Genomic DNA, 21,441 nt, shown 5'->3' on the forward strand with positions numbered 1-21,441 from the left:
ATTACTCAGCAGGACCAGCAGCAACTGGGGAGAAAGAAACAGATCAGAATTAGTTATCAGCAGTTTGATTTTATTTCAGATTTCCAGCATCCAATGTGTTGTTTTTCTATTAATGTCTCTTTTTGTGGCTGTGTTAAATGTTGTTTTGACAAGGAGGGCGGAACGTGACTGTCTGGTGAGCAAGATAGTGGAGGTGGACAGGGAATATTCGAGGGTGCCCACGTGGAGGGATTGGCGAGGAGGAAAATGTTGCTGGGGCAATTTGACAGGCTGACAATGGGGAGGGCGGTAGGGCAACTGCGTAGAGCAAGAGGGGTGCAATACAAGTATGGGGAGAAGACGAGCTGCATGCTGGCGCACCAGCTGCGGAGGCAGGCTGCATCCAGGGAAATATTGAAGATCTGGACTGGGGATGTGGTGTCAGAGCCAGGGAAGATAAATGAGGCATTTAGAGAGTATTACCAGGGACTTTATGAGGCAGATCCAGGAGGAGAGGAGGGGGACATGGGGTGGTTTCTGGACGAGCTGGAATTTCCCCAAGTGGAGGAAGCAAAGAGGCAGGCGTTGGAGGAGCCCCTGGGGATTAGGGAGGTGCTGGATAATATCAAGGGTATGAAGTCGGGGAAGGCCCCTGGGCCGGATGGGTACCCAGCAGAATTTTATAAGAAATTTGCGGCGGACCTGGCACCACATCTGTTGGGGGCGTTTAATGAAGCACTGGAGAAAGGGGAGTTGCTGGAGACGATGAAGCAGGCAGTAATCACACTAATCCCCTAAAAAAGGGAAGGATCCAGTGGAATGTGGGTCGTGTAGACCCATATCACTATTGAGCACGGATGTGAAAGTATTGGCTAAGTTGTTGGCGGGGGAGGATGGAGGAGCTGTTCGTTGCAGGGGGAGGGGGGTGGGTGATGGGGAGGGTGGGTGAAAAAGGGAGAAAAATCTGTACAAACTGTATAGTTGATTGTTGGGAATAATATTTCCAGGGGTGTTTATTTGGTGGAACCTACTTTGATGCAAGTTTGAATAAAATTAGTTTAAAAATTTTTTTTGTAAAAATGTTGTTTTGACAATCGCTCATGCAAACCCCTGGCACGTTAAAAGTAGATAGGTATTTAATCACAGCCAACAAGGGATCGTTAACATCCCCACCTGTTCTCCTTCTTGATTTCTCTGCCTGGAGGGAGGTCCGACCCTCAGTGAACCCCCCCCCCCCCCCCCCCCCCCCCCCCACCACAGGTAGAGCATGTTTGAATTCACACCAGACATAAAGGAAGTTGAACACCAAAAGGTCCAGGCAATTACCCCCTCCATCCTGTAGCCACCTGGGGTGGCCACTTCCCGATTCCAAAATGGATGCCCGCAAAGAATACAGGGAAAATCGGCCAGGCACAGGAAAACAAGCGGCTGCAAGGTTTCCTGTGTATTAAGACTTGCAGAACCCAGACAGAACCGAAACCAGTAGCCATCTACATATTAATGAGCAATCCCCAGGAATAATTAGAAACATTGAATCAATCGGGACCAAGACAGACTCCCCGGCGCCATTGGGAGCCAGGACACAGACAGGCCAACGGACACATAGGAACCGCCCAGCGATCAGGGAACAGCTCCAGTATTGGAGAAATCGATAGAACCGATTGGGACATGGTCCAATTAATTGGGACCAGGTCCGGGGTTCCGCCCACAAGGGCGCGAAACCCCTGGGGACTATAAAGTAGAGTCCCCAAGTTCAGTTCGATCTCTTGGCAGGCTCTCTTGGTAGCTCTCAAAGAACTCTTCACCATGACTCTCAGCGAGAAGAGACCTGCCTAGCAGCTGCACCAACCAAGTAAGTCTCCAGTCAACGCACGCTACGAGATAGAGGCTCCTAGCTACTATTCCGTACCAGCTCGAAGCCAGCAGATTCAGAACCGGACAAAGGCCATTGTTCCTCTGACCTGGTGGGCCTTTCATAAGCTAACTATAGGCCTTTAGTTGTAGTGATAGTCTGGTAAATAGAGTTTTATGCATGAGTAGTGATTGACTGTGTGTATGATAATTGTGTATTGATTTGAAACTTACTAACTGGTGTATTGAGTTATTGAACAGCACTTGGCTTTGAACCGCGTGGTGGTATCAGAAAGATACCTGGCGACTCTAGAGCAAAGGTTATTAAAACAGAGCAATTAAGTAAAAGCACACCGAGCAACAATCCCCACCCAGATGTCAGAGTTAATATGGCAACATACACTTCGACATGCATGTTGTAGTCCAAGCTATGAATTGTGATGATAGCTCCAATTTTCTTTCCACCAAATGGCTGACCAAGAATCTTTCCCACTCTTACCAGCTGCTATTTGCATTTGCTGAAACAATTTTGCAGATTGGTGCAAAATCTGTTTGGCCATGTTGAGAATGCGCCTTGCTCGGCCATCAAGTCCTGGAGTGGGACCTGTATATGGAGCTTCTGGCTCAAGGGTAGTTACATGATTCCCCCACCTCGCTGTACCATAAGACCTCCTTCACTCGATTAAAGAGTTGGTTAAATGGTTTGAGAGGCACCATTTCACATTAAAATCCATAGAATCCCTACACTGGAGGAGACCTTTCAGCCCATCGAGTCTGTACTAACCCGCTGAAGGAGCACCCTAGCAGGGTCCACTCCCTTGCCCGATCCCCAGTAAACCCACCTAACCTGCACATCCCCGAACACTAAGGGGCAATTTAACATGGCCAAATCCACCTCACCTGCACACCCTTGGACCGTGAAAGGAAACCGGAACACCTGGAAGATTCCACGTGGACACAGGGAGAACAGGCAAATTCCACACAGTCACCCAAGGCCAGAATCGAACCCGATCCATGGCGCCACGGGGCAGCATTAAGGAAAGAATTGGGGATATATATAAGTGGCTGGGGGAGCAGGGAGGCTAGCGGGTGGTGAAGATCAAGGGGAAATAGGAAGCGGAGTTGGGAATGGAGACAATTGGGGAGTATGGAGTGAGGCACTGTGAAGGGTAAACGGGACCTCCTCTTATGCAAGATGAGCCTGATACAGCTTAAGGTGGTGCACAGGGTGCATATGACTCGGGCGAGAATGAGTGGGTTCTTTCAGGGGGTAGCAGATGAGTGTGAACAGGGCCGGCTCAAGGCACCGGCAACTCGGGCAGTCGCCCGGGGCGCCATGTGCTAGGGGGCGCCAGAGACTCGGGTCCCGCGCATGCGCAGTTGGGCCGGTGCCAACCAGCGCATGCGCGGTGGCCGCCCTCCCCCAGGGCGGCCCCCCTGGCTCGGTCCGCCCCCCCGCTCGGTCCGCTCCCCCCCCCCCCCTCGGTCCCCCCCCTGCCCCGTCCTCGGTCCGCCCCGCCCTCGGGTCCGCCCCCCCACCCTCCCCTCGGGTCCGCCCCCACCTCGGCCCCGCCCCCCCAAGGGCGCGATGTTCAGCTTGCCCGGGGCGCCAGCAACCCTAGGGCCGGCGCTGAGTGTGAGAGGTGTGGGCGGGGTTCAGCGAATCATGCACACATGTTTTGGGGTTGTGAAAAATTGGGAAGATTCTGGGCAGGAGTGTTCGCAGTCTTAGCCAGTCTTAGTGGAGGAGGGAGTGGACCCGGACCCTTTGCTAGCAAGAGGCATGACTAAAGTCGGCCTCGGCCAGGATGGAAATTGAACCCGTACTGTTGGCATTGTTCTCAGCCACAGGCTCGCCATCTATGTTCCCACTGAGCCAACCGGCCCACACATTAAAGGGTGCTGGATAAATGCAGGTTTTCTTTTTCAAAAAAAAAATACTTTATTCATAAAATTTATCATAAACTTTACAGAACATTTCAAATTGTCTTGACTGTGCATTTCCATCTGAGTTACATTCATTTGTCTTTCTTCAATTCAATTGGGATAACGTTACACACGTATCCTACAATAAGTTACAGTTCTTTCTTAAATATTTACATTGTTTTGCTTCTTTCATACATTGTGGTATTGAAGACCCGGGCCGAGGGGTTTTACACTGTTACCAACCCCTCGGTGTACATTTGTTGGTAAGACCTTACACTGTGGTCTTTCCCCAATGCGCCTTGGCGGCAGCTGCCCCAAGCTTGAGTGCGTCTCTCAGCACGTAGTTCTGGACCTTGGAATGTGCCAGTCTGCAACACTCGGTCGAGGACAGTTCTTTGCACTGGATCAGCAAGTTTCAGGCAGACCAAAGAGCGTCTTTCACCGAGTTGATGACCTTCCAGCAGCAGTTGATATTTGTTTCGGTGTGTGTCCCTGGAAACAGTCCGTAGAGCACAGAGTCCTGTGTTACAGAGCTGCTCGGGATGAACCTTGACAGATACCACTGCATCTCACTCCAGACCTGCTTTGCAAAGGCACATTCCACAAGGAGGTGTGTGACTGTCTCATTTCCCCCACATCCACTCCGAGGGCAGCGTGCATTGATGCTGAGCCTTCGGGTGTACATGAAGAATCTGACAGGGAGGGCCCTTCTCACCACCAGCCAAGCTAGGTCTTGGTGCTTGTTTGAAAGTTCTGGTGATGAGGCATTCTGCCAGATGGCTCTGACAGTCTGCTCAGGGAACCATCCAACGTCCTCCACAGTCTCCTTTTCGGAGGGTCTCGAGGACATTACGTGCTGACCACTGCTTCATTGCTTTGTGGTCAAAGGTGTTTTTCTTCAAAAAAATTTCCACGAAGAACAGGTGTATCGGCACGGTCCAACTGCTTGGAGCGTTCCGCGGGAATGAGGCCAGACCCATCCTTCGCAACACCGGGGACAGGTAGAACCTCAGTATGTAGTGACACTTGGTGTTTGCATACCCGGGGTCCACGCACAGCTTGATGCAGTTGCACACAAAGGTGGCCATCAGGATGAGGGCGGCATTGGGTACGTTCCTCCCTCCTTTATCTAGAGGCTTGTACATTATGTCTCTTCGGACCCGGTCCATCTTGGATCTCCAAATGAATTTGAAGATAGCCCGGGTGACTGCTGCGGCGTAGGTCCGAGTGATGGGCCAGACCTGCGCCACGTACAGTAACACCGAGAGTACCTCACACCTGATGACCAGTGTTTTGCCCACAATGGAGAGGGAGCGTTGCTCCCACCAGCCCAGTTTCTGTTTTGCTTAAGCAATGCGTTCCTCCCAGTTTTTGGTGCACGCCCCAGCCGCTCCGAACCATATCCCCAGCACTTTCAGGTAATCTGACCTGACCATGAAGGGGACAAAGGATCGGTCGGCCCAGTTCCCAAAGAACATGGCCTCGCTCTTGCCGTGGTTTACCTTGGCTCCTGAGGCCAGTTCAAACTGGTCGCAGGTGTCCAAGAGCCTGCGTACAGACGCGGGATAAATGCAGGTTGCTGTGGTACATCTATCCCCACTGCAAGAAAAATTGCATTCAATGCACGCTTTGGTGTTAGTTTTTTTTGCCTCCCGAGGAGTCACATTCAAGTTTTAAATAGCTGTGGTGACAGGACCTTATTCAGGGTTATCTTGGCAGTGTTTTTTTTTTTAAAGATTGTGTGAGGTGCTGAGACAATGAGACTTTGCCTTCCGCCCAAATAATCATCTGTAATTGTTCTGCATCACTGCTCTGCTTATTGCAGCATTCAAATCAGTCAGTTGCAAAGATGTTCCTTTCTCCAGAGAGGAGGCCATTCGAACCCCCGCCCCGCCCATCACCAACAGACAAACCGAGCGCCTCCATCCTAATGCAAGATGGGGGGAACCCATGAAACGGTAATACCAGCAGACGTTCTGCACATGCAGTCCCCTGCCTCCACGCATCGACAACTGATCAGTAACCCGAATTAAATTTCTAATGAGAACGCCTGCGGTGCGCAACGAGCATCTGGGAGGGGGGGGGGGGAATCAAGTTTGAAAAAATACGCGCGCCGACTCCCCCTGCCGCAGAAGAAATGGAAGACGCCCCACGACCAGCCGAATGATGCGCATGATCGGGCAGCCGAGGGAGTGGGACAAGGCGGTTTTTCGGTGACGTTTAACGCACTAGTCGGTGACGTATCGTGCAGAAACCGCCTACGAAACGCACAGAAGCTGTAAAGAGCGCGTGTGGGGAGGCTGTTGCCGCCATTTTGTGCTGTATCTTCATCCAGAGAGGAAGTTGCTCGGTTGCTGCCCGCTCTCCCTCTGTTCGAAACGCGCGCGCCTCCCTCAACCGGGTTCGGTCGTTATATTTATTTTTTTTCTCCATAGTTTTGTGTAATCCCCCCAGCTTTTCACCGTGGCGATGGCAGAGTATATCCGTGTGGCGGAGGAAGAGTCGGAGGAGCCGATGGAGATTCCGTCCGAGGACGACGGCACCGTGCTGCTCTCCACAGTGACGGCGCAGTTCCCGGGCGCCTGCGGCCTGCGCTACCGTAACCCGGACAACCAGTGCATGCGAGGTGTGCGCCTGGTGGAGGGCATCCTGCACGCTCCAGACAATGGCTGGGGGAACCTGGTCTATGTGGTCAACTACCCGAAAGGTGGGTGCAACCTCCCCCCTCAACTCCTTCGCGCCCCCCCCCCCCCCCCCGCGGAATGGCCAAGGTCGCGGCTTGCCGGGCGGGCACCGCTGCACTCATTACTTTTCGTTTCAAATTCTGTTCCCTCCTCATTCCTTCTCTTTCCCTCCTCATTCCTTCTCTTTCCCCCCCCCCCCCCCCCCCCCCCCGCCGTTTGGAAGGATTTTACTTAACTGCCTACACATAGCTTCTGAGCCGAGCCATTGTGTTATTTGAAATCTGGACAGCCACGCCATTGATGTAGCCTGGTATTAAGGTGGCCCTCCCTAACTTCCCTCCAATGTATCTCTTGGGTGAAGAGCCCACTGACTAAAAGTTTTGAGCTAAACATTTTCAGGATTTTTTTTGGGGCGGGTGGGGTGAAGCATCGTCTCATTTTTTCCGATTTACTTAAAAGCAATAACTAAAATATTACGGATTCTGGAGCCAAAGCAGAAAATGCTAGGTGGTGTCGGCCACGTGGCCGGGCCAGAGCTGAAGTTGGCTAGAAATGTGATAAAAGGTCGTACAGGCTTGAAACTATTTAACCCATGTATCTCTCCACAGATGCTGCCAGAACTGGTTGGGTTTTCCCAGCATTTTGTGTTTTTAATTTCTAACTTTTTACTCCCTTGTAAAGGACTGGTTCTGTACTTGGTATTTTGTCATGGATTATCATAAAATCCCCAAGTGCAGGAGCAGGCTGTTTGGCCATCGGGTCTGCTTCCAAAAGATCTCACTACCCAAGTCACGTTCCCAGACCAATGTAAGCCTGCGCATTATCCCTGGACACCTGAAACAATTTTGCATGGCCAGTCTAACTAACCTGTACATCTTTTGACTGGGAGGAAACTAATAATATTTATTAGGATCACAAGTAGACTTACATTAACACTGCAATGTACTTACTGTGAAAATCCCCTAGTCGCCACACTACGGTGTCTGTTAGGTACACTGAGGGGGAATGAAATGTCCAGTTCACCTAACATGCACGTCTTGTGGGAGGAAACCCACGCAGGCAGGGGGAGAACGTGCAGACTCTGCACACAGTGGCCCAAGCAGGGAATTGAACTCTGGTCCCAGGCACGGTGAAGCAACAGTGCCAACCACTGTGCTACTGTTCTGCTCATTCGCGCAAACATTCTACGGCCAGAATTAAATCTTTGCCTCCGGCGCTAAAAGGCAGCTGTGTCCTCTGATTCCTAGTCCCATGTCTCTTGATGTCACAGTGTATAACAAGTTGGCTAGTCTAGGCTTATTACAATTGCGATCCATAGTGCCAGTGGTTTAATTTTCTAGTGAAGTTTTTCCTTTAGTATTAGCCACTAAATGTCAGCAGTGACACCTCTGACAATTTTCCTGTTGAGATATAAGCGGTGTTTGTACTTGATAATTGAATTGATTTCCTGTGCATAGCCTTAAATGTTAATTCCAAACTAATGTGCTCATTTAAAAAATGTTCAATAAATTAGAATTTTATTTCTATGCCCATGTGATCTTCTGAGCTATTTTTATTTATTCCCACGATGAGTTACTGGCAAGACTGGTATTTTATTGTCCTCTGTAACTGAAGAGCTTGCAAGGCCATATCTGGCCAATAGCTGTCAACCACATTGAAGTTAGATCAGGCAGATAAAGGGTGTCCAGTTTTCTTCCTTGAAGGGCACTGAAGCCGATGGCTTTTATGACGATCCAGTATTTTCATGATCCCCATAGTGACTTTAGGTTTTATATTCCAGATTCAGTTCACTTAACAGAATTTAAGCTCCCCAGCTGCTATGTCGATTGGAGCTCTTGTCTCTGGACAAATAGACCAAGCCTCTCGATTACCAGTCCAGTAATATAATTTACCAGGCTAAAATTCTCAATGAATGCTATTAAATGCTCACCCTTTGGTTAAAGTGACTAATTGCAATAGTGCAGGTGTTGTAGCTATATTGACATTTTTTTTGTTACCTCGTGACTTTAGTTTACAGCTGCCTGTTCTGAGAATATTTGTTTTGTTGCTGTTAGGCAAGCCTGCTTATATTCTGTCCATACAAAAAGACTTCTGGTTGCTATTTAAGGCTCTGGGGAGAAGCATTTGGATTTGTGATGGTGTGTAGCTCGTGTGGCATTTGTTATTGCAATTTTTTTTAAACACCTGTGAAAATGTCAGGTTGCTATTGTTGTGCATTAGACAAGTATTACTTTGAGCAGCTACAGTTGCTACTGCAAAATAAATTCCAATAAAATAGAACATTGCACCAGCATTGAAAGTAAAACGAATATCTACATTTTCAGTCTGTGTTCCAGTAAAATTACACAACAATCAAGTTGGTGCACAATATAATTAAATGGCAAGTTTTTTTCATTGTATCTAGACAACAAAAGGAAAATGGATGAAATTGATGCATCTTCAGCTGTGAAGGTGAAGAGAGCAGTCCAGAAAACTTCTGACCTCATTGTTCTTGGACTTCCTTGGAAGACAACCGAGCAAGATTTAAAGGACTACTTCAGTACTTTTGGAGAAGTTATTATGGTGCAGGTGAAGTTCTATTTATAGCTCACTTGCATGTTTAAGGCACCAAGTGTGTGGTAAGCACCAAGCAAACACCCCACTTGCATGACTAGAATTTATTTTAATTGGGCTGTTGTAACCAGTTTTGCAATCGAAGATTATATTGATTCAATTTCGGACCTGTTTGAATTCAGGAGACTAATCTAATCTTAGTGCTTTGTATAAATGAACAAGGATGTCTGCAACATGAAAAATGTACGTGCTATTTCAGTGTTTCACGGTTGTGCAGATTCTAAAGTGTGTATGTGTGTAACTGATGCAAACTTTTCTTACCCATAACAAAGGGAATACAATTGGGGCATTACATTTTCAAATGTTTAAATGGAATTTCCAGATCAGTGTAGTAATTTTGACTTCAGATTACTAATGGGTGGATGAGACTTGTTTTTGTAGCATTTTCGATGAGCCATTTTCATATGCGAATAATCTATGCAGTGGTGTGAAGTTAAAGTCTTGTTTGTGGTATTATGGAGTCTCCTAATCTCATTTTTAACAAATACCGATCAATCTCGAGTGGGGAGTATGGAGTTTTTCAGTGTTTGTGGAGACTATTTTGTTGATGTTTCACCGTTATAGCTGCACATTTTGAAACTCATTCTCTATCATACTTACTCACAGGTGAAGAGGGACACCAAGACTGGGAACTCGAAAGGCTTTGGGTTTGTCAGATTCACAGAATATGAAACGCAAGTGAAGGCGATGTCACAACGGCACATGATTGATGGGCGATGGTGTGACTGCAAACTGCCTAATTCCAAGGTATGGCAGGGGGGGTTATTTCTCCACTGAAATAGTTGGAATGCAATTTACTTGAGAAAATGGGATCAAGCCAATAAAGCAAATACCATCCAATTTGAAAAAAGTATTTAATATTTGCCTACACGCTGCACAGCCAATTGTGCAACCCACGTTTGATTTTGAAACTCAGGATGGTTCCTTAGTGAGCAAAGTCATAATCAGGAATTTCACCTGAGCTGTGGGTGTTGCTGTAACTTGGAGGAGCTAAGCATTTTTAAATCCGTATACAGAACTATGTTAGCTTTGAAACTGTGTTCTGAAGTACAGCTGTATTTTTTTTTCTGAATACCATGGGCTCATATATCTAGCTTTTCTTAACAAACTTGAGGAACTTCACAGGAGTATTAACAAACAGAATTTGACCCTGAGCTACTTAAGATATTAGTCTAGATGGCCATGTTTAGTCGGATGTAGATTTTAGGAGTACCTTAAAGGAGGAAAAGAGTAGGGAGAGAATTTCAGAGCTTGCGCATCTGAAGGTACACCGCCAGTGATGGAGCAGTTTAAAAATAGGGATGTGCAAGTGAGATTTCAAAGGGATATTGGGCTGGAGGAAATAACAGGGATAGGAATTGGGTTAGGCCATGAAGGGATTCAAAAATAAGGATGTGAAGTTTAAAATTTGTCGAACCAGACATAAATGTAGTCAGCAAGAATGGGGGAACTGGACTTGGTGCAAGCTGGCAACATGGACAGCAATTGTATGTACTCTGATTTATGTAGGGTGAACATGGGAATCCGTTATGAACATTTGTAATCCGGTCCAGAGGTAGCAGGCACTGTTGGGAGTTATGGCAACAGATGAGTAGAGGTACGGACAGGCATTGTTGAGGAGATGGAAGTAGATGGCCTTTGTGATTGAGCTCGTAGATGGCAACAAATAAAGTCAAATATGACAGCGAGGTTTTGAATGGTCTGGTTCAGCCTGTTAGGATCATAGAATCCCTACAGTGCAGGCGGAGGCCATTGGGCTCATCGATTCTGCACCAACCCCCCACCCTATCCCCTTAACCTCACCCGGGGCAATTTAGCATAGCTAATCTACCTAAACTACATGCCTTTGTACTGGGGGAGGAAACCGGAGCACCCAGAGGAAACCTGCACAGGAAGAATGTGCAAGCTCCATAGACGGTCTCCTGGGGTTGGAATCAAACCCGGGTCCCTCGCACTGAGGTAGCAGCGCTAAGCATTTGTGCTGGGGGGAAATGGCGTTCAGTAGCAAAAAGGTATGATGTATCCTTGAGTCTAGTGTTTTTCTGTATTTAAATGTTTTTAAATTTCTCAATCATTTGCTACTTCATTGTTCAGTTTGCTAATTACATTTAGCTGCAGGTCAGTTATATATGTATGGGCCTTTTGAAATGTGAATAAATGCATTATGTCTTAACAGCCATCAAATTTAATTTGTCACCAATTGCTTAAGCAACAAATCTAACCAAGAAGGAACATTTAATCTGTAGAAATGTTTTTCTTAGTGTGGTGTTCTTTTTTTTTTAGCAAAATGCAGACGAGCCTTTGAGAAGCAGAAAAGTGTTTGTGGGTCGCTGCACTGAGGACATGAGTACTGACGAACTTCGTCAGTTCTTTGCCCAGTTTGGAGATGTGACTGATGTATTTATTCCCAAACCTTTCCGTGCTTTTGCTTTTGTCACGTTTGCTGATGACCAGGTAAGTTTCTTTTGGGAAAGTGAAATTAATATATACCATTAACTTGTGTTTTCCACAGTGAGTAAATTGTTGATGGTATTGCCTGTGGTCTGTTATATTATGTTCGAGATAACAGTGACATTGGAAATATTAGATCAGAAACCTGCTCAACGACAACTTGGTGGTCCAAGCTTGTGACTAGAGCATTGACAGAAAAAAACTCAGTTAAATATCTGGTCTAACAAAAGTAGAAAGAATATTGGTGCTGTAATTTGACAATCTCTGGTTTTCATGCTACTATTCCAAAATGGGGGCCAGAAACTGTTGGACTGTGTGCGACAGTAACCTGGGAAGGTACTGTGCATGTCTGTGCAAAAATAAAATTTGAACTATGCATTCAAATGAACAGCCTGTGCACAAATTTAAAGAAAAAAATAGCTTGGATGTTGAAATGTTCTGTGCTTCATATCCAAAAGCACCGGTCCCAATTGCGTGTAGACTCTTGTTCATTGCTTATAACATGCGCATGTAGATTTTAGCAAGAAACTGGGGTCTGATTAGACATGTATTAGGTGTGATTGTCAGGTGATTAATTTGCATAAAATTGTTTACATGTAGTTGCAGTTGATGGGAGATTTCTGGAGCGGTAGAAATATCTATCTTAACCGTTATTGCCAATTTTCTTCTCTTTTGATCTTCCAATTGACAACTTGTAGGGGCATATTTTACAATTGGGGATGGTTTAGCTCAATTGGATAGACAGCTGGCTTGTGATGCTGGCTGAAGTTATTCATAAAGGCTTACCTTCTCGAGCTTGCCCTTCGCCTGAGGTGTGATTCTTGGGTTAAATCAAGCCTTGGCCAAAGACCGCTTTCGTTACTCAACTATTCATTTGCTTTTGTTACAGCTTAACACATTAGTCAAAGAAACAGTAATCATCATTATAACCATGTCCTAGTGACTTTGCAACTGGGTTAAAGCTTTTGAGCCTCATGAGCTCTAGAAGCAAAATTCTGGAGATGTTTCAAACCATTCAGCCATGTTTTAAGTTGATGTTAAGTGCTGGATAATTAACTTTGTCATCTATCTCTGGCAAATATTAATGCCTCACTAGAATTTCGATAAATACAAATTTTTAGGCATGTGCTGCGGTACTTTTGTCAGTTTCAGATTGGGGGAACAATAATGGTAGCAGCATAACAGAAATGATTTACTAGTCCTTCAATGTACTGGTACAATATCTTGACTAGTAACCACAAGATAGAATAACTTGCCTTCCTGATTCCAGCATGTCTATAACTAAATTGGAACTGATTCTTTGACGTAGCTTCATGGGTGATGTATTCAAGAACTGAACTGAATGTATTTGTTTAATTAGTGCTTATTATTTATTAATTTGTTGTCTTGCTCACATTTCATTATAATTTGCTTTCTTTCACAGGTTGCCCAATCTCTCTGTGGTGAAGATCTGATCATTAAGGGGGTCAGCGTGCACATTTCCAATGCAGAACCTAAGCATTTGAATGCTAGGCAACAGATAGATAGAGGACGATACAGTGTCAACACAGGAGGCTTTGGCAATCAGGGTGGGTTTGGAAACAATAGAGGTGGTGGAGGGGGATTAGGTGGCAGTCCAAACAGTAATATGAGTGGAGGAGGAATGAATTTTGGGGCTTTTAGTATCAACCCAGCTATGATGGCTGCTGCCCAAGCCGCCCTACAGAGCAGCTGGGGAATGATGGGAATGCTAGCCAGTCAACAGAACCAATCTGGTGGAGCTGGGGCAAACCCACAACAAAATCAGGGAAATGTACCAAGGGAACAGAATCAACCATTTGGAACCAATAATAATTCTTACAGCTCAAATTCTGGTGCATTAGGGTGGGGATCAACATCCAACTCTGCTGGTCCTGGTTTTGGATCTGGTTTTGGATCTAGCATGGAGTCCAAATCGTCGGGGTGGGGAATGTAAAACTAATCTCGGGTATTTCGCAAATGTGCAGAAGGAGTTTAGAATTATAATAATGGTAAGTAAAATAGTTTTTCCACAGACATTTTTCCTGCATAATTGAAACAATTTTTTTTTTAAAGTGGTGTGTTTTGTGATGTCGTTCAAGACACTTGACAGTAAGGTAAATTTTGAAAGCTGCTGTAATGAGAAGTGGCACTTGCAGTTCAATCGTGCTTCTCCATAACTCACTGCAGTATCTTGTCATGAGTTTCAGTCTTTAATATGCTTTATAAGGTGCGTGCACACAATGTTAATCCTCCTTCTTCCTCCTCCTCCCCTGTTCTCCCCCCCCCCCCCCCCCCCCCCAAGTTGTGTTAACTGTTTGTTAGTGAAATAAGCCACATGGCAAAGTTAAGTGTCAAAAAACATGGGTAACTTCAGCTTTTTCATTCTTGCTGTAGGCTATGAAGCTATGATTTCAATTATAAATTGCTACACTGTTCTTGAGTCAGATTCAACTCTTGACTCAATGCTGTGCAAGTGGATTGGAATAATTTTTTAATTTGTAAATAGCATATTTTCATTTCACCAAGGAGATTACTTTTTCTGTTTCTGGAAGGCAATACCTTGTGTTCTAACCATGCTATATTTTGTATTGGGTGGGGAGAGATGACTAGGTACTGAAAATATTTAGTTTTTGGAAGAAAAAAATCCAATACAGTTTTTTTTAGTATGTGGACCAAACAAACTCACTGGTCCCTTGTAAATGGCATACCATTCACAACTGATTCATTTGATCACCTCTGTGTAACAAAATCGGCTCAACGTTGTCTGTTGTCCTGACTGGTAGTGGACGAGTATTTGGCTGTAGCACTATGGAGGTACTTATTTCCATTCTGGTCGAAAGGTATTCAAAACCAGCCCTTTTAGCCACATGGTGCAGTGAAGAAAGTTGGTGTAAAGGCATTCCACAGAGTAATCTGTCAGGGACAAGATTGGAGAGATCCACTTGAGAATTTGCTTCAATCTACTGCCCAGTATTTTTTAATTAAGGTATGCATCGGGGAGCTTCATTTTGTCTTGACCATTGCATACTTTTAATGGAGTCTGCACCCATTATTAATTGTATCCGTTGTATGCATATTTCTGGCACAATAAAGGGGATAGAGGAATTTATCTTTTTCGTACTGGTACCTAATATAGTCCAGAATAGAACAGTTTGACCAGAAAAAAAACGTACAAATATTTGTCATTAATTGTGGGTGGTTAGCACAATTGCTTCACAGCTCAAGGGTTGATTCCCTGCTTGGATCACTCTTTGTGCAGAGTCTGCACATTCTCCCCATGTCTGTGTGGGTTTCCTCCCGCAGTTCAAAGATGTGCAGGTTAGGGGGATTGGCCATGCTAAATTGCCCTTGGGTTAGGTGAGGTTACAAGGAAAGGGTGGAGGTGTGTGCTTAAGTAGGGTGCTCTTTTCAAGAGCCGGTGCAGACTCGATGGGCCAAATGGCCTCCTGCACTCTGCACTGTAAATTCTATGATTGTACCTTGTTTTCAAATTCCATTGATTTGCCTTCCAACTTGGGCGAACCTGGTTATTGTCTTCCATGTCTTTGCTATTTCTTGCCTTGCAGTAATGAAAATACCATTGGCAGTGTACCTTCATCCTACTGTGATTAATCAGAGCAGACAATCTTGATTCTAGAGACAGTGATACTTGACTTAAAACGGTATCTTTTGGTAGTTTGGCTGAGCTGGTATCACACCAACTAAATTGACACTTGATTATCCATAAAATACTAGTTTGCTAAAAGCTATTTTAGAAAAGCATAATTTTCATACCAACAGTAATGGGCTGATTAAAGGCTAGTATAACGTTTTTAAATTTTGGAATCTTAATTTAAATACTTGTTTGGAAGTCGGACATAAATTTCATCTGTGAAAGTACCTTGCATGGGTGCATGCTTTTCTAAAAGTTTGAAACGACTGCAAGTCAACACTGGATTGTGCAACAGTTTTACTGTTAAATCTACGTAACATTCTTTCAAACATCTCTTGGCTGCCTTGTGGATTGGCAAGCAACATTGGAAAATTCTACATTGCACACGCGAGCCATTCTACATTACACATCGAGCTGCTTATGCTATATAAAAGCCGTATGAAAAACCTGAAAATACCCGAATTGAAGACACTTGTGAGCTGCTGGCATTCCAGGTTACATTGACCGTTGCACCAAAATTGTTGGTTAGTCTTATTAGCGCCTAGCAATGAATACCCATTTGCACTAGGTTATACTGTTCCATCCACATTTTGTCCATCTTAAAATTAATGTCGTCCCTCGTCAGGTAAAAGATCTGGCAGTGTGTCCATCGTATCACAGTATAGATGCAAATGAGTGATAGCTCTTGTACAAAAACTTTTATATAAATGTAGTCTGCAAAATCTTTAGGACGACTGGAACGTATTTAAGTGTATTGTGTAGATTTTTCAAGAATTTGAAATATCTTTTTAAGGAAGTGGTCTGGATCTCCAAGCATGAACACCTACATGCTGTATAGAAAATGCTTTCTCTAAAACCATCTCACTGCATTGCTTCAAGCTACATGGAGATGCAGGTTCTGTTCGAAGGGACCACGGTGGGTGTTCCATTTTTGTCCTCTACTGTTCTTTTCACGGATTCGTTTATCAGCGCTGTGAAGCGAGATGATGTGGCACAGAGCTGTGATGACTTGATTTGAAGCCTGGTGTGGGATTGATGCTATGGTGTTGCCAACGAATGAGAGGGCTGGTATGAGCGAGGAAGGAGAGCGCGTGCAGAGACTTGGTGGTGCATATTGCATTTTTAAACATGGCAAGATGTGGCTCTCAATCCCTTGGCATGGTGAGAGAATGCAGAGGAGAAGTGGGATACAGTACGAATGGTGTTTTTTTTTTCTTGCATTCACAAGGGACGTCCGTGACTGATGAGGAAAAAGACTGGTGATATTGCTTGTAACATGAGTAATTGGAAAACGCTGGATGTGTTCAGTGAAATGAATATCTCTAGGGGTTGAAACCATGGAACATTTGGGCTCCACAAATTGTAAAAATGAGTTTAACTTTTATTTGGTTTTAAGTTGTTAATGGTAAGAATTAGACTATTTGCAAATTCTGATTTCATAAAATTATTCTGAATTCTAATTCTGAAAATTATTTAAACCTTAAATGGAAAGTGTCCATGAAAAAATTGGTAACTTTATAAATCAACCTGCATTTATAATTTTATCAAGTCGGAGTCCTTGTCACAGGCTGCAAGTTGGACCATCTATATTTTTGATTTTAGTTTCAACCCCTGAATATTTTTTTGTATCTTCCTCCCCCCTTCCCTTCCTGTTACTGTGTGTGCCGAATGGTTGGTGATGTATTTTTTGTATTACTGACATGTAAGTGTGGATAAGTGATGTGGAGTTATGAAGGAACAATATTTTGTGGAGTGTATCGTGGCATTGCTGCCTGCCAGAGATGACTTGGGTGAGCTCAGTGTCCATCTCGATCAAGAGTGTACGTTTGTCTGTTTTCTGCGAGTTTATTGCGAATGCAGGGCTTAATAAATGATTGCTTGAGTTCAGTGTGTTTTGAAGCCCTTTTTTTAAAAAAAAAAAATGTGATTGTAGGGAATTCTTAATAAAATCCTGGCTTGACTAAACATTTTTGTCTCTGCATCCTGACATGAAATGCGAAAAGCTCCAAATCAAACTTGTTTTTTTTTTGGTTTAGCCAAATGATCTGGTCTACCGGAACTAGAAATCTACTGGTATATGGATTTTCCAATTGTGATGTAAGATTAGCATCCAGAATGCTAACTTGTCTCTTTAAATGCCAATGATCTTTGTATTTCAGAAATTTTGATCACAAAATTCCACTTAAAGGCACAGAAGTTACATGGGGCACTCTATTTTTATTCTCTTTTAAGGTATACTGTATTCATGCTGGGATATAGTTTCCATGGGTACTGACAGCCCTCTGGTGTATCATCCATGAGATATCTTCTCCTGGATGGTGAGTGAAACATGTCCTAGTACTATTTGAAGTGCACTGGTGGCTTGGCCAAATTATTCCTCAGTCAGCACCATTGAAATAGATTGAACAGGTGGAATGTCTCTGTGCCTGGTGAGGCCCCATAAATAAAGTGTCTGAATGTATATAGATGCTATGTATTGAAAATAATTAATCTGCAAAGTTTTGAACACATCAAGGACATGGAAGATCCTTATTTGTGTTATGGGCCAGGGTTTAGAGAACCCCAAACTGTAGCGTGGTGTTCACCTGACCCACAACTTTTAATAGATTGTGGAGCACAGCCCACTCTACAGGTGTGGTACAGCAGAAATGGAAAAGTAATTTTTAAAGCAGAACAACGTTTATTCCGTGAACTCAAGTTAACCTTTTTGAAACATACAGGGAACATCTTAACAACCATTAATTCAAATACAACCTCCAAAGAATACAACACTAAGTAATCCATTAAGCTTTCCTTTTAAATTACCAGGATGGATTTACAGTCTTTAGATTACAGAGAGAGATTTGTATACCTGGCTGTGACTGCAGCTATCCAGCTCTGAAAACGCTGAACACCCTGCAGCAAACAGCCTAAAACAAAAGTAAAAAGCTGACAGACAGCCCAGCTCCACCCACGCTCTGCTTTCCCTGCAGGAGTAAACACCCATTTCTTAAAGGTACACTCACATGACACCTCTCCCCAAAAAAATAAACCATCAACTTCTGGTTTGGTTTCATTTTTTACCTTTTTGCTATCCTTTAAGAAATGCACACAGTAAATATACTTTTTCGTTTCAAAAATACAACACACGCTAACAGGTATGATATAGTCCATTATTCTCTCTTCCCCCCCCCCCCCCCCCCCCGGTTCTTCCTCCAACCGAAATCCTTCTCAATTGACAGTCTCCTTGAACAACAAGGTCTCTGCACGATCCATCCATTTCTCGGCCTCGGCATTTCTCTTTAAAGTCAGATACTTTAGTTCAATCTGACCAGAGTCCCTTGCAATTCTCCAACACTTTTTTCTTCTTTTATAAATTTAGAGTGATGTATAATTATTTTTTCCAATTAAGGGGCAATTTAGTGTGGCCAATCCATCTACTCTGCACACTTTTGCGTTGTGGGGGCGAAACCCACGCAGATACGGGGAGAATGTGCAAACTCCACACGGACAGTGACCCAGAGCCGGGATCGAACCTGGGACCTCAGCGCCATGAGACAGCTGTGCTAACCACCGTGCTGCCCTCAATTCTCCAACACATGAGCATTGGTTATCACAGCTTTCAGGCAGTCAAGTGCCTGTTGAAAGTCCGCTGTCCACTGAAAATTTTGAAGTTTCTTCAAGTCCCATCAGTGTATGTTCGATCAAATCCACTCATGCCAAGAAATCTCATTATTTTCCTTTAGTCTTGAGTGTATTGAAAACACCTCAATAACTTGGTGTCACATCCTGTGACCATTCGACCCTGTCCGATTGTATGGCCAAGGAAAGTAACTTGGGCTTTTCCAAATTCACTTTTGGCTATGTTTATCACCATACCTGCCTCCTGAAGTTGATCAAATAACTCCTTCAGATTTTTCAAATGTTCTGTCCTGTCTGGCTGAAAATGACCAGATCATCGATGTACACCGCACATTTGGGTAATTCCGAAATGACTGTTAGTCAACCGTTGAAATGTGGCGGGTGTGATTTTCATGGCAAATGGCATAACTTTGAATTGGTACATACTATCTGGAGTCACAAAAGCTGAAATCTTCGCCCTTTCGGATAAAGGCACCTGCCAGTAACCTTTCAGTAAATTGAGTTTGGAAATAAAAGCTGATTGTCCCACTTTCTCATTGCAATCCTCCAAACGTGGGATAGGATAAGGGTCCATTCTTGTAACTGCATTAACCTTTCTATAGTCCACACACAATCGTGGCTACCAGCTGGTTTTGGTACCATGACTATGGGTGAGCTCCATTGGCTGCAACCCACTTCAATTATGCCATTTTTAAGCATACTCTTAATCTGTTAACCTGTACCAATTTTAAAGGGTTAAGTCTGTATGGATATCGGTTGATTGGAACAGCATTTCCCACATCTACATCATGTACAGCCATTTTAGTACTTCCCAATTTATCTCCACAAACTTGCCCATGTGATATCAATAACTCGTTCAGGTCAGTTCGTTTTCCCTCTGGAAGGTAACTCAACAATTTATCCCAATTTTTAAGAACTTCCTCATTTTCCAATTTAATTTTGAGGAACGTCAAATTCAGTCATCTGGATTTGGTTTGTCACTTTGAGTTAGAATCATTAAAACCTTTTTTTATCTCCTTCCCTTTCAAAGTACCTTTTAAGCATTCACATGTCACACGGTGAGTCTTCTATCTGGTGTTTTTAACCACATAAATTCACCTCACTTAATTTCCTTTCAATATGATACGGTCCACAAAACCTTGCTTTTAAAGGTTCACCTACCACTGGTAACAGTACTAAAACTTTATCTCCACTGGCAAATCTACGAACTTTGGATTTCTTGTCAGCTACCCGTTTCTTCACGTTTTGTGCAACTTTCAAATGTTATCATGCCAATTCACCTGCTGTATTTAATCGTTCTTTAAAATTTGACACTTAATCCAATGTCATTTCCAATTTCTCTCACACAATCAATTTAAGTGGTCCTCTTACCTCATGATCAAAAATTAGTTTCAAAAGCACTGAATTTGGTTGACTCATTAGGTGCATCCCTAATTGCGAACAGTACGAATGGAATTCCTTTATCCCAATCCTCTAGATAATCGTGACAACAAGCCCTCAACATTGTCTTTAATGTCTGATGCAACCTTTCTAACGCTCCCTTTCGATTCTGGATGGTACGCAGTTGATTTAAATTGTTTTATTCCGAAGCTATCCATAACTTCTTTGAATAACCTTGAGGTAAAATTTGATCCGATTGTATTTCTGTGGGTTGTCCATATCTCGTAAAGAATTTAAGTAACTCCTCCACAATCTTTTTAGCTGTAATATTACATACTGGAATGGCCTCTGGATACCTAGTAGGCGCATCCGTTATCGTCAAAAGATATTGATTCCCACTTTGTGTTTTACGAAGTGGTCCTACAAAACCAATTAGGACCCTTGTAAAAGGTTCCTCAAATGCTGGAATGGGTATTAAGGGTGCTGGTTTTATCACTGTTTGAGGTTTCCCTATCACTTGCCATGTGTGACATGATTGACATAATTTAACTACCTTTCTGTAATCCAGGCCAATAAAAATGTTTTTATATTTTAGCTTGAGTTTTCCTTATTCTCAAATGACCTCCCACTGGTACCTCGTGCAACTCTCAACACCTCCTTTCTATACCCTACCGGCAATACTACTTGATGAACTTCTGCCCACTTTTCATCCGCCTGCATATGTAACGGTCTCCATTTTCTCATCAAGACATCACTTTTACGGTAATAACACTCTGGTATGCACTCTGAAATCAGTTTCTGTGTATGCTTGCTGATACATCTGTTTTATTTCTCTATCTTTTTGTTGTAACTCCACCAATTTTCCTGAACTAAAAATATCCGCCTCATCCTCCACCTGTTCTTGTTCTTTTTCAACCATCTGATCAAAAATCGTTTCTGATAATTGAACTTCAACATCATCTTCACTCTTTGAATTCTCCTCTTGACTTAATCTGTGACTTTGCGATCTTGTTACTACACAATCCGGAAAGATCCTAGGATATTTGTCCTTCAACACTTTGTCTGATTTTCCACTGGCTTATCAACCACAGTAGGCATCACTCCCACCTGCGATCCAGCTATATTGTTACACAAGATAGTTTCTCTATTACTCCTACCACTTCACCACTCTTCACTGGACTTTCCAACCTTACCATATAATGGAACACTACTCTCACCCTGAATTCCACGTATTACTACCTTTTCTGGCAACATTCTTCCCAAACTGCATAACTCATCTCTTAC

General features: G+C 43.8%; 1 protein-coding gene across 3 annotated transcripts in view; it reads left to right on the forward strand.

The window, feature by feature from the left end:
* Nucleotides 1-6,044: 6,044 nt before the first annotated feature.
* tardbpa (TAR DNA binding protein a) overlaps nucleotides 6,045-21,441 on the forward strand; it is a 36,947-nt gene continuing 21,550 nt past the window's right edge. The window contains exons 1-6 of one of the 3 annotated variants that reach the window (XM_038822174.1): nucleotides 6,046-6,463; nucleotides 8,845-9,008; nucleotides 9,660-9,800; nucleotides 11,337-11,507; nucleotides 12,928-13,072; nucleotides 15,950-17,121. In XM_038822174.1, the coding sequence (XP_038678102.1) occupies nucleotides 6,226-6,463; nucleotides 8,845-9,008; nucleotides 9,660-9,800; nucleotides 11,337-11,507; nucleotides 12,928-13,072; nucleotides 15,950-15,975 (885 nt within the window). In that variant the 5' untranslated portion in view covers nucleotides 6,046-6,225 and the 3' untranslated portion in view covers nucleotides 15,976-17,121. Of the gene's footprint in view, nucleotides 6,464-8,844; nucleotides 9,009-9,659; nucleotides 9,801-11,336; nucleotides 11,508-12,927; nucleotides 14,664-15,949; nucleotides 17,122-21,441 lie in introns of those variants that run through there. The other 2 variants (XM_038822172.1, XM_038822171.1) reach the window with 2 other exon arrangements.

The sequence above is a fragment of the Scyliorhinus canicula genome, chromosome 16 (assembly GCF_902713615.1).
Source record: "Scyliorhinus canicula chromosome 16, sScyCan1.1, whole genome shotgun sequence".
Lineage (NCBI taxonomy): Eukaryota > Metazoa > Chordata > Chondrichthyes > Carcharhiniformes > Scyliorhinidae > Scyliorhinus > Scyliorhinus canicula.